This window comes from Ornithodoros turicata, chromosome 2 (genome assembly GCF_037126465.1).
Source record: "Ornithodoros turicata isolate Travis chromosome 2, ASM3712646v1, whole genome shotgun sequence".
In the NCBI taxonomy this organism is placed as follows: Eukaryota; Metazoa; Arthropoda; class Arachnida; order Ixodida; family Argasidae; genus Ornithodoros; species Ornithodoros turicata.
Window position 1 is genome coordinate 116,011,146 of NC_088202.1, and position 13,213 is coordinate 116,024,358.

Consider the following 13,213-nt stretch of genomic DNA (forward strand, 5'->3'; position numbering starts at 1 on the left):
ATAAGACGGCTTTTTCAAACCCCGGGAAGGAATAAGTGATACCCGATGTAACTACTGACTGTAACGAACTGATTTGTTGCCACGCGCTCTGATGCAACACGTTGACTTGCATCTCTTTAGGCTCCTTACATGATAACTTGCGCCTTAGGTGGCGAATTTCCCCATTCATTATCATTAATTTATTTGTTGTTGTTGTTGCGCTCAAGCTATAGCAGGTTGAACGAACAGGAATCTCACGACAAGCAACAGAACGCACAATGACGTTTCCCCGGCACATGTGTTGCTCACAAAAAAAAAACTTTCTTCTGCGCAGGCCGGTCAGAGCCCGTTCTTACCAAATTTCAAAAATCATTGTTAAGATTCCTTGTTCGTTTTCAACTGCTATTTTCGGCAACTGTGCCCTGATCGTGAAATTGATTATTGAAATAACCCAGCTATACTCCGAGCTGCATAGAGACTGTACGTACCCCTCGTCCTTTCAGGGGACAATGCTGAACATTGTGGTGTCCCCATTCCTCCGCACCCTACTTCATTGCTTCGCCGTACTAACGCCGCTATAAAAAAGAATAATAATAATAATAAATAAAAATAAATACAGAAATAGCAATAAGAAACGAAAAAAAAAAACTCTCTGGAGGTCGGCTTCTATAAACATTGGTTCTAGCGTAAACTGGCAGGTATTCAAAATACAACCCACTAAAGAACGAAATTTTCCATGACGACCAGCCATCCATCTGTCGTACGCGACCGGTAATAACAGCTAGCGATCCATCAATGTCCGAAATGTCCAGCCAGCCCGCTAATTTTCTGCCGGCGTTTCCTACGTGCTTGGACGCTTTGATATTGTCTGTGAGCGTTGATATGCAAGACCACGAATCTCGTTCATAAATATGAGCTACAGAAACAGGAACCGCACCTACCTCACCAGCGAGTTGGCTCGGAGTGGTCATTATCAGGCTCCCGTGGGATATTCAGCTGGGCCACCTTGGTAAACGCCCTCAGAAGCACAAGGTAAAATGCAGCAGACTGTACTCTTCTTGACCTGCAACCCTTCGAAAATGTTACCAAAAACTGAACATGTGGTGACAGCATTCCTTTGACTGATATTGAATGTGTTTCTTCTTCATTACTAAGAGCGCACGGAAGGCATTATGGAAGACCAGATAATTCTTGTTCAGTGGGAAAAGATCTCTAAGAGGCCTTCGCAACAGCTTACTATATGGCGTCTGATTTCACAACATATAACTCAGCATTCCACAACGAAAATCGATTTCAGAGCACGCTAAAGAACCCTTGGGGAAAATTAATCCACAGGCTGACCACCGTGGCATGGCTCATGATCATACTTGAGTTATCACCACAATTAATCATCATCAATGAATCAATTGAATTCAATGTTGAATTATCATCACAACGAAAATCGAACTTACGAGGGACGTTGTGACCCCTGAAGCGACTTGAGAACCTGGTGACGAGATATGAAGGCGGTAGGACAAACCACTATCTGTTTGTAGGTGAGGGCACATGTGCGGAAACCAGGACACGCGATAAAGGTCATTACCAGACGCGTGCGATAAGAGAATGAAATTGCTGTAGGACCGGAACGATAACCGCTCCCTTCTATTCGCCTTCCCCCAACAAAGGGATAGTGGCTTATCCGACCGGGTATCGCCACCAGATGTGATTTTCGTTGTGATATCGCAGGCTTATCTCTCAGAAACGCGCGTGATCGTAGTGCCGTATCATGTTAGCTACTCGGAAAGCTCTTCCTATTCAAAGGTCATGCAACACTCCACTTGCAAATAAATGTTCGGCATAAATATATACTTGATTCTCAGTCTCCACAAGGCCAGATTTAATGACCTGATAGCCCGCGACGGCGGGAGCTTCCAGGAGCTTGTTCCCACCTAGTGATAAGAACTTAAGCACGGCACTAATAACGTTCCTGCAAGCCACAGTATGCAACGAACATTGACTTCTTTATGTTTCTTGGAAGCATTTATTTGATAAGTAATGGTGCTTTGTCAGAATACCGCCATGCTTATTGCCTATCAGAGAGACTGCTTTCAGTACGGTAATCAGTGCAAATGACACAAAAGAACCGACCGAATATAGACTGTAACCGAGAAACCAATAGAGGAGCTAGGCACGAGATATAAAGCATTTTTGTCTTACGCCATATAATCTTCCGTCGACCACGTTTCGTTCCGTTTTTATTCCAGCCGGTATTAGAACATTCTCTGCATAAACTGCATATAACCAGCAATTTCATTAGACAGTCAGCTAATCGAGTTGAAAGAAAATCAAAGTTTATTCACCTGGTAATCGATAAATCCCGCATGTAAGTTTACATTTAAGCATGTACAGGTTCCATTGTGTATATACGGACCAACTATTGCGCTCTCACCGAGAATGTTCTAGAGCACAACTCAATTTTTCAGCTAATGCGCTTCCGACGTACCTTATCCAGCTCTCTGTTACCGTCAACGCAGCGCTTTAATGCCCTGACTATACACGTGCAGCAACCCGGCAGCTCTCTGCCAACTGTTTCTGACAGAACTCACCGGAGCATCGTTCGTACAGTCAGAGATGCAAGTGTACACCGAAGCATTTCGAGCGAACACGCCAACTGCATTGTGCACGAGCGCATGGGAGCAATAATGAAACCAGGATTGCTGTCGCCGGAAGTCGGGCAAGATGAGGGAGAGAAGGAGCTTTATCTATCCCCGGAGTCACGTAGTGTCTGTTCCGAAGACAAACAGAGACCATCGCAAAGACATGGGAGAGCGGCTGTACGTAGATAGAAATTCCTCTTCACGTGGTTGAAGTGAATACGCCCTTATATAGTGTCGTCCGGTTATATCGGACGCACGGTCGCGCGGAGAAAGGCTGCGATCCTCACACCTATTGGATTTGGGCGGAGCCTTCTACAAATAAAGGACGGCCAACATTAATCTTTTGAGTGATATTCATGGCCTTCGTTTCACGTCGAAAGTTCTGAGTACCACGCCATCGTATTCTTATTGTATGGCTGCTAATCTGCCTGAGTACAATTGAAGATTGAGAGCCGTAGGACCCAGCCATAGCGTATTTGCGGTGGTGATGGTGGCGATGATGATGAGACGGAGAAGCGTATTACACGTATTAACTGCAGTCAACCCTTGATATATGAACGGCATGCGTTCCTCGGAAAATCGTTCGACAACATGACAGGAACTTTTTTTTATTCCGTGTTAGCGCCGCGAAACAACTGTGGCTATGAGCGGCGTACAGACGTGGACAGATGGAGAGAGTACAGCAGGAAGGAGTGGGGGACAAGGGGGGTTAGTATGTGTCCCGGGCCGACTTCAGGGGGAACTGCGCCGACATTCGGCTGGAAAGTCTTCGGAAAACCCGGGGAAAACCTCAGACAGCACAGCCGGTGACAGTATTCGAACCCGTGTCACCTCCCAGACTCGGCGTGGAAAGCGATCATTCTAACCAGTATGCCACGGGAGCTGGTACGAACGTCTTGATTCCTCTTCTTGTACCAACAGGTTTGCACCCTCCGCACCAAATCAGGTAGTAATGACTGGAACGGCTGTACTCATCTTGTTCAGGAATTGAGGTTAAAAAATAAAAAAGAATAAAACTGGCAGATATTATGCAAGTTACGGTGGCATCAAATCAACGACAGCGACACAGCTGTTTATTCGAGCTCGCCTGTCGCTACATACATGGTTCGCCCTGTGGACTGTAGTCCGCAGAAAGATCAGCTTCCCTACGTACACTTCCAACGACGGCCCATAAGGCCGCTGTCCACCTTCGCATGCGCTGCGGGCGACGAGAAGCCCGTATGAGCGTGGCACAACTGGAGAGGGGTGGGGGTGATGTAGGGGGAAGGTGCGGCTAGCCTGCTCTGTAGTGGCGACTCGGTGCACCAAGGGGAGGGTGAAAGAGGGAGGAGAGAGAGATGATGGTGGCACAGCAGAGGGAGTGCTAACCCTCTTGCTGTGGGATTTGGGTAGTCCAAGAGAACTACCCGCCACAGAAAACATGCGAGCATCCCTCAGTAGTCTTTATTGTAATGCTCCCTGTACCACGGTAACCACCTGGATTACTGGAGAAGTTACCCCATCCCTGGCGCAACTGTTCACATGCCCTAACATGTGAACTGCTAACGCTGCTGGCACTTTTTCTCTGACGCACGTGACGCAAACGTCACAGCCAACGTAACCGAAACTCTCCGAACTCTCCGAAACGGTCAATCGGCACCGCGCGTCTTTTCCTAATTTCTTCGCTTCATCTCTCGCCAAGGGAGAGAAGGGTTTGTCGGCGTTGCGACGTACCAGACAGAATCTTCACGAAATTCAGCCCTTAGCAGCTGTCGCTGCAAAAAACAGGCCATTCTGGGTTCGTTCCACAAAAATGCCTTCATCGAAATTCGTGGGAAATTCGTGGGTGTTTCATTCCACGACGAACCGTTCGTAAGGTGAGGGAATTCGTAAATCGAGGGTTGACTCTATGTCCAAGGTCTACCTCGTCAAAAATGATCACAGTCCGCCCGTTGCTGTATTCCAATCGTGCGGAGCCTGTAGACGTCACGACCATTTCAACATCGGTTGACGATAAATTCATATAGCCGACTGTCCCTACGAAGTACTGAGCTATTGAGCAATTCATTTAGCTATACTGAACAGTTCGGGAAATATTCTCGCCCTATTTGTGTTGGTTTTTGAAGCGTTGCCATACCTACTCAGTCTGCGTGTGGATTGTGCCATTGTCACCATCCCACCACCACACCTCATCCCATCGTTTGGCTAGGTTTGGTTTTAAGAAAAAATAAAATGGAGATTTTGGCTTCACTAGTGCGAGGCCCGCAACTTCACATCACTTGCACCAGCTACTTTGGTGGAAAACTCCTGTAATGATGATGCCAATGAAGGTGAGGAGGATGATGGCGATGCTGATGATGATTAGTGGTGGTGGTGATTCCGACAGAAAACAAGTACACACACACTGAGATGTGACATAACGCGCAAACACGCAACGCGTAAACAGTCGAACAGCAAAACCCACAAAACACACATAGGCTCAAAACTTGTTGTCTGCATCAATCACCTGGAAAAATTTCACTATGACGGAGAACGCCCGGTGTCTGATACTGTGGTTCCAGGGCCCAAGTACGCTGAGCGGATGGCCGTCCACTGCTGCCAGCTCAGACTGTAGAAGGCGACGAGCGTCAGTGTATCGCACGCAGGACATTAAAATGTGCTCTACATCTTCCGCAACACCGCACATGGAGGAGATTGGGGTGCCTGCTTTTCCGATCATGTATAGAAAGCTACGGCTCTATGGGACCATCAGACGAAAACGGTGGATTAGGGTCTCCATGGACCGAGGAAGCGAGGCTAGTACCACGAACGAAAAGTCTGGGTCTATGCTGATCAGTGGCGGCCTTCCAGAATCACTGCGCCGCAGGTCTTTGTTTAGTCTCTTCGTCAAAGTTGACAACATTAAGCGGTGTCAAAGGGAGTAAAATACACCTTACGAACCGGACCGGACTGAAGTGCCCGGGAAGCCGCTGCATCCGCCGCGTCATTCCCAGGGATGCAGGAATGGCCAGGAATCCACTTAAGGATGATGTCGTGTCCTTGTTCTACACACGCGTTGTAAGTCTTAATGGCGTCGTGTACGATTGAAGCAAGACCTGCTTGTAATGCCGTACCTGCCCTGCGCTTGTAATGCTCGCAACCCAATATGCGAATCACTGTAAACAACCGATGATTTCGGGTCTTCATGTGCTTCTATGAATTGCATCGCCATGATCATCCCATGGGGCTCTGCGGCCGTAGACGACGTGCGATGAGACAATCGTGTGCAGCCCTCAATGCAGAGCTCAGGGACGACATATGCACTCGTCCTGACGCATTTGTAGACGCATCCGTGAAAATGCACACTCCGTCCCTTTGACTGTGCATTACCTGAAGACTTTGCTGACGCACAACACTTGAGGGCACGAACTTTCTTCCCGCGAGACCCGGTAGACGCAAAGGCTTATGCCGGGGGACGTAAGTGTGGCGCGGCATAATAGCTTGATGGACCTTGAAACACTTCGTGTCGAAATAGCTCTTGGCAGCGTGTGCCGGCGAAATCTCGTTGTTAGTCGTACGTAATGGCGAAGCGATTCTACCATCCGTATCACAGGAAGGGGGGGGGGGGCTGTCTCGCGTCGGCTATAACAGCTGCATTGGACGCTGCTCTGGGAACGCCAAGGCAGATCTTGATGCTTTTTGGCAACGCACGTTCTAGAATCATTTCCGACGACGGCGCAAGATCATAAAGAACTGGCAGGTGGAACGTGAGGGGAGATCGTACCAGTGCAGTATGTAGGGTAAGCATTGACGTACATGATGATCCCCATCGACAACCTGCCAAAAATCGTAGGATATTGGTACGAGCATGCAACTTGGACTTCAGGTCTCCATGAGAGCGAACGATCCACGATGACTCCAACCACATTCCGATGACTCCACCGGTGATGCGTAACTCGTGACATAGCATGTCCATTTACCTGCAGCTGTAACCTCGACAACCGTTTCCGTTTCCATCGTCGTTCTTCGGGGAGGGGGGATGTGAAGATTTAGTTTTAAAAAAGGAAGCGACAGCCAGACAGAGGTCGGCTCGCTATTCACAAAAGAAAAAGAAAAGACGAAAGAAGGAAGGGGAAAAAAAGAAGAAAATAAAAAAATCACACACACGGTCGCTCAACCACAAGCCGTTGATAGGGTCCGAAGCGTGGAGAAATCGGAGGAGCGCAGTGGTCACAGCACGCTGAGTCGGCTCAGGCACGGAACCCACTAAGGTAGCCAAAGTCAGAGTGCTGTAGCCAAGCCGGGATACACTTTGGATTAGTTTGGATTACTGCCGGCACGAGGGGAATATGATAACATAACAGCATGTGGGCCTAGCCCTTGTCTGGTGATGCACAGCTGGCAAATTTCCTTATTCACCGTCGCTTCATTTATTTGTTGCTGTTGTAGCACACCCTGTTATTTTCACGTCTTGTACTTGCTTGAACCCGATGCTATGGTGACGGACGTTGTAACTGCCGAAATGGAAAAACTGAGTAAACAAGTGTGCAATGCTCTCCTAACACACGGAACGCGAAACATGCTCTTGTCCTCAAGAGAACGTGATACGCGCAGTGTAGTGGCAATAGCCTTATAAATTCCTATACAATATTTCCTTCCATGCACATCAAACACTTCATTTACTGCTTGTCTGCACTGCAGGCACCTGAGGAATGGACGCAATTGCATTATGTATCGTTATGATAATGTAGAAAGGCATTTCAACGATATTAGTTTGAAACAAGGATAGCAGAGATGAAACATGCCAGCCAGCGAGGGATGCTGCCATTCAGATTGGGTTTGGGAGGAGGAGTTTCCGATCATTCTCATGTATTTGTTGTGCTGTGCTAACGGCACGACGACAATGGACACAAAACACTCTCCGCATTTAGTGGGCAGCTACCTATCCAATGAAGCAATTCGGATATTTTTCCATTGGCTGGCGTCGGTACGTGAGGTCTGGTAGTGGAACAAGTGTAGACCAGGGGGCCTGAAGAGTATGGCGATATGGTTGCAGCTCAAATGGTACTGGTTTCCTGAAACACCCTTTATTGACCCGATGATGATGATGGTAGAAGAAAAAAATATGGAGATGTGAGCCCGCTCACCGCGGGAAAAGCTACTCCAGATCTAGTAGAGAAAAATAAGAAAGAAAGGTAAAGGTAAAGTTTTTTTGTTTTTTTTCCCTGTTTCAAAGACCCTGGTCAGTAATCAGGCTGTGCATCAAGTGCAGATCAATTGTCTGGAAGACCATTTGTAGACAAGAGTAGTGACCAGGATGGAGTCCAACTATCCTGGTTTCTTGATTGCCCTTTGCAGTAGCGAAAGTTGTAGATATTTGCTTTATGAATGTGTTATCGCGGTACCATACATGTGTGTTTCGAAATGCACGTACTGCTTTTATTTGTTCTTGGAGTTGGGTCTCACTTGTATGTACATGAAAAAATTGTGACATTATACTGCAGCGGTAGGGTGCCATCATTTCGGATTTCACCTAAAATCGACGGCTGTCCGATCAGGGGTAACATATTATTGTAAACCAAAAAGTCACACTATTTGAAGTAGGCACGCCACTGTGACGATTGTGGGAGCTCTCGAATGCCATCGTAGCCATCTTAATTACAGACTATTATTGACTTGTACCTGGATAGTTAATTTGTATATAAAATTCCTCTGGGATCCAACGTTATAACCAGTAAGTTCAATATGGGACAACAATTGTCTTTGTAACAGTAGCAATTGCAGCAAATAAAGTCTGCAGCCTGAGCAACTTGTTTAAACCCGAAAGCGTGGCACCCTACGCACAAAGGAATGCATCGTATTTACAGAAAAAAAAAACACAGCGGCAAAAGTCCTTTTGTGGGCCATCTGCCCTATGGTTCCTCGTCTGCTAAAAAATAATGGAAGCCACACACGAGGCAATGTACTTCAGCAAAAAAACAACATGAAAGAGGAACACAGAAAATTGTGAAGATCAGTCGGCAATCAACAAGAAAAATCGCGTTCAGTATTATTTATTTCTGATGATTTAACGACGCCCATGGTGGGTGAATGAAATTGCGGTGAAGCAAAAATACTATTCCTCTAACGTAATATTGTCACGGTATTCTAGGTTGGTTAATATTGGACCCCAAAAGCTCATCATTGTTTTTGTCACACGTCATATACTATTTTATTTCTGTAGCGCGTGACGGGTGTGTCACGTGATTGGTCAGACCCGTCATATGAGTGCGTGGTCACTGCTGCCGTGTGTCTCGCCGAGGGAATATTTTTTTGTCAAGATACAGGCATCTCATATCTATTTTCACTAGTCGCGCAAGAATGTACACGTACGTGTCTTCGTGTGTAGCCGTTCCTCCCTATCTGCTCATCTACGTTCGTCGCGACTAGTAAGTGGAGCTGTTCGACGTCTCTTAAACGACCTTTTCGTCCGATATTTCTCACCAGGTTTATGTCCGGCACACTGCCCTATGGTGCAGTAGACAAACTGAAACCAGTTGTACGATAAAAACAAAAAGTGTTAAAGGAGCATGGAAAGACTCGAGAGAAAATATGTTAGGGATAACTAGAAATTATGATTACAAGCCCTGGGACACACATTCGCGCAAAACCTACGAGTGCAGCGCGTAATCCTGGAACGCGAGAGAGCTTCGATCTCGCGGGTCAGAAAACCTGTTTCCCTCGGCTGGAAGTCTGCAACGTCATGTGCCTCGCCAATACTGACCTTCCCGCGTCTCGACTGGTCGCTCTCGCTAGCTCGCTAGCTCGGTGGCCAATGAATAGTCCTCTGACACTTGACGTCATGAGACGCGAGGAGCGGCTGTGCGAGGCCGCTGCCGCTGCGCGCTGTCTTCCAAAGCAATTTTCTCAGTAAATTCGCACTTCCCAACGGAAATAATTTGCTTCACGGTTCCCGAAGGTAATATGCTCATATGACGCAGTACAAAAATATATGTTCCAAGTGTCACCCATGCTCCTTTAATTACTAAGCTTCAAGATTCTTGTATTCCCCCAGACCAAAAGAAAAAAGAAAGAGAGAAGTTCTATACAAGCGCCATGCAGAAAATAAAAAGTCATGCATGACTGTTTAATGTACAGGCTAGCTACCTATAAAAGTTTACCCATGTCCTTACTCACCAATTACTCAATGCAGGTGGAAAATCCCTGTGTCGGGATGGAACTCTAATTGGTAGGCTTCATCGTGGTAAATTTCAAACGGGTTCGACATCGCAGTCCAAAGCTATAACCAAGAACCTTCAAATCCCTATCGGAAAACACTCAAAATGGAAGTCATGTTGGGTAAACCTTTATAGGTAGCTACTCTATAGTTTGTCTTATCAAAGCCTGTCCGTGTGTGTCCGTCCGTGTTTTTCTTTCCGTTCGCCCATTATGTTTCATTTACCGTACTTTCTAGTGTATACTATGTTCTGCCTTTGAATGTTCGCAGAAGTACCCTAGTTTTATTTAGTTTCACGTAACGCATAATTTTCGGTATTATTCCGGTATTTACCACAGCACACAACATAGAAAGCATTGTAACTAAACAGTATAATGTGTCAGCTTTTGCGTAGACTGTTCCCTTGCTTCACATACGCGAAAACTATGGCTCCCGCAAAGTGCATTATTATAATGATTGGCATTAGGACATGAAAGTGTAAATTTCCCAAATAAAATGCATCCGCTTTGATAAAGCCACACCACTCATACTAAAAACATATACACGCTCGTCTACTTCTTTACGGATGTACTTCTTTTCGAGCGCTGAAAGTCCTGCCGAAGTCCGGATGAGGACACTCTTTCTCCAGTCGATATGGCGTTATCAGCACTATAGTCACACTAAAGTACAAAAGAGGTGCATACAAACAGCGGGACGCTTGATCTGCTTCAAGCACTCTTTCATCCATTCACGAAGTGGCAAGCGGTTGTTGGTCGAGAAGTGCAGGTTCTAGGCTTTGATGCACTTGGGTTCTCACAGACGGGTGCTTCGGGTTGAATATAGTCTTTCCGGGAAAACTTTGGTTTTACTAGAACGGTGTACATCGTGCGCCACTAACGGCTGCTGTGACTTCAGAGGTCCGATATGCAGGCGTACACTGACACATGAGTTCCATTTCATTCCTCGCGGTCAAAGTCAGTACTCGCGCACAGTGAGGCGTCGCCGTCGAAGAGCAGTTGCTGTGTGATTCACTGGTGGCTTCTCGCGATGCAACAAGTAAACTGCGCTGTACCTGTACACCTGGAATAATTACGAGGGGAAGACATTGTAAGTTAGAAAGAAGGTGTAATAACGCAACAAAGGGAGACGACAAGTACTGGACTATACGACGGGGTTCATTAGAATGCAAGAAAAGAAGAAACTCGCTCTGACAGTGGTCAACACTAGGATTCTTCCTGTCACTCACTGTCACTGAGCTGCACGCCTCGTCATTGATAGCGGTCATATACAATTACTATTCTTACTTTCAGGAGCTCTTAATCAGCCTGACGCTCGCCCCTTCAATTTGTCAAAATTACTTGGTCCATATCCAAATCCAGCCAACCAACGCTCTGCCCACAAAGCACTTCAGACCTCTTAGGACACCGTAGGGCTTCGGTCCTCAGTGTGAGGTGACTCATTATCCCAATTTCACCACATTACCCCCAGCAAACGGGTAGAGTATTGCCCCTGGTGATGAAACTCCGCAATCATGATAATAAAATAAAGTTGTCGTCGTTGTTGTTTTTACTATTCACGAGCATAATCCATAACAGGCCATCTCGATACGCATATTCAGTATGTATGGCTTGTAATATCAGTATGTAGTAGAAGTGCTGTCTTGTTCCCCTTTCGTTTCCTGTATGCGCTCTTCGGTGGTCCAAGCACATCCAGTAGTTTATCTAGAATCCCAAGCACGGGGATAGGAGGCTGTCATTATTACAGTTATAACTAGAGGCCTGCGCGGGTATGTAATTCTCGAACCGCACCCGCAAATACGGTGTCACGGTGTCTTAATCCGCACCGGCACGAGGTTTTGTGGAGCTACCCGCACCCACGGGTCGTGCGCGTACATCCGTAGACCCGCACTATAGACAGGGGCGTGCAGCCGAGTTGCATAAGTTAGAGTACTGCAGCGCAAAGAAGAAAAACACGAAAGCGCTTGTGGACGTTTAATCGGACTTTACATTTGGTACGTCGAATGCATGATACATAATTGTTGAAAGAACAACCATCAAATTATCATGAAACGCACTGGAAGTCCAGTCTTTTGCGCGTTTATTCCGCGAAAAAATATGAACGTGGGTACCTGCACGACTCGCAGCGGCAGCACGAGTGCACCCGCACCTTACCCGGGACCCGCATCGTCACATTTTCTACCCGCACATCCGAGATTACAGCGGGTATCCGCGCGGATACGCGGGTGCACCCGCACCCGTGCAGACCTCTAGTTATAACACCTTTGCGTATCATTGTCGACATGTGCCTAAGACTGAAATGTAGGGGGTGCACACTAAAGAACGGAAGTGAAAGAAAGAAAGAGGCGAAGTTGTCACACAGAATGTGTAACGAAACGACACATACAAAAGCTAACGCACATACACAAACGCTCTAAAAATAATACTTACAGGTCGTTTACAGCTATGCAAGTCTGGATGCAATGAAGAAGGTAGATAACAACCACCACCACTTCGAGGGTAAACCATCACTCGCTGAACCCGTCAAGCTCCCTGTACACAAGACAGACATAAGGACCTTTAAAACTGTCTGCGCGAATAACCGCGAAATTTAAATGTTCCCAATGTGTACTGCTCAATGTAGCATAATAAATGTCCGAATAAAACTCGTCCCAAAAAAGTACTTCCTCCCACTGTTATCGACCATAAACATATCCTTCTTCTAAATTCGGAGATCTTACGTGCTCTCGAATAAGCAGCCCCTTTTAATTAAGCTCCAATTCGCCCCTTTCTAAACTTTCGCGCTGCAAGCCCCACACTAATAAGCGGCGGTGCAAATACAGCGCTCTTCTTCATCCGCAGTACGGAGGAAGGCGTGAATTATACCCAGTCGCGACCCGCAGGCATTATGGGACCTTAGCACCTCGCGAGGACCGCCTAAAATTAATGGCCGTTTAAATAAACCCGTTAGGACTGTCGGAATGGCGGAGCCGTGCAGCTTTGTCTAGTTGCCATGCTGAATGCCGGGTCGGATTACATTTCCTCAACACTCGGAGTGCGCGAGCTCCAAGTCAACAAATGACTGCGGGCTAATTTGTAGCAACCCCTTCGGGTCGCCTTGGCTCATTGTTTATTCAAACAGAGACTGTTGTGGCCAAACAATTATCGCGTCCTCCCAGACCAACGACCGGCACCAGCTGTCATCCGCACACTGTTGGAAAAGTAGCAGCTTTCGATTTCAAGCAGAAAGTCTCCAGAAATGGCGCGTCCTTCTCCTTTTTTTCTTTTTATAGATGAAGACATTCTCGTATGACACTTATTCCATTTCCGGAGTAGTGCCACCTTATTCGATTTACGTGACAGTACCTAACACTATTCACCCCCGCACAGATTACGTAGAATATCGTATTGCAATCTGTAAAGTCGTGCATGCCTTCCCTAAGAAGGCG

At 46.8% G+C, this 13,213-nt stretch overlaps 1 protein-coding gene and 1 long non-coding RNA gene across 2 annotated transcripts in view; both read right to left on the bottom strand.

The window, feature by feature from the left end:
* Positions 1-920: 920 nt before the first annotated feature.
* LOC135383968 (uncharacterized) lies at positions 921-1,535 on the bottom strand. The gene is made up of 2 exons (XR_010420185.1): positions 1,431-1,535; positions 921-1,042 (listed from the first exon to the last, which is right to left on the bottom strand). It is a non-coding gene; the product is annotated as an uncharacterized LOC135383968 (long non-coding RNA).
* Positions 1,536-7,998: 6,463 nt separating this feature from the next.
* Positions 7,999-13,213, bottom strand: part of LOC135383969 (uncharacterized) — a 155,897-nt gene continuing 150,682 nt past the window's right edge. Inside the window, exons 4-5 of the mRNA XM_064613240.1 lie at positions 12,216-12,317; positions 7,999-10,848 (exon numbers count right to left, since the gene is read on the bottom strand). Of these exons, the coding sequence (XP_064469310.1) occupies positions 12,229-12,317 (89 nt within the window). The 3' untranslated portion in view covers positions 7,999-10,848; positions 12,216-12,228. The remainder of the gene's footprint in view (positions 10,849-12,215; positions 12,318-13,213) is intronic.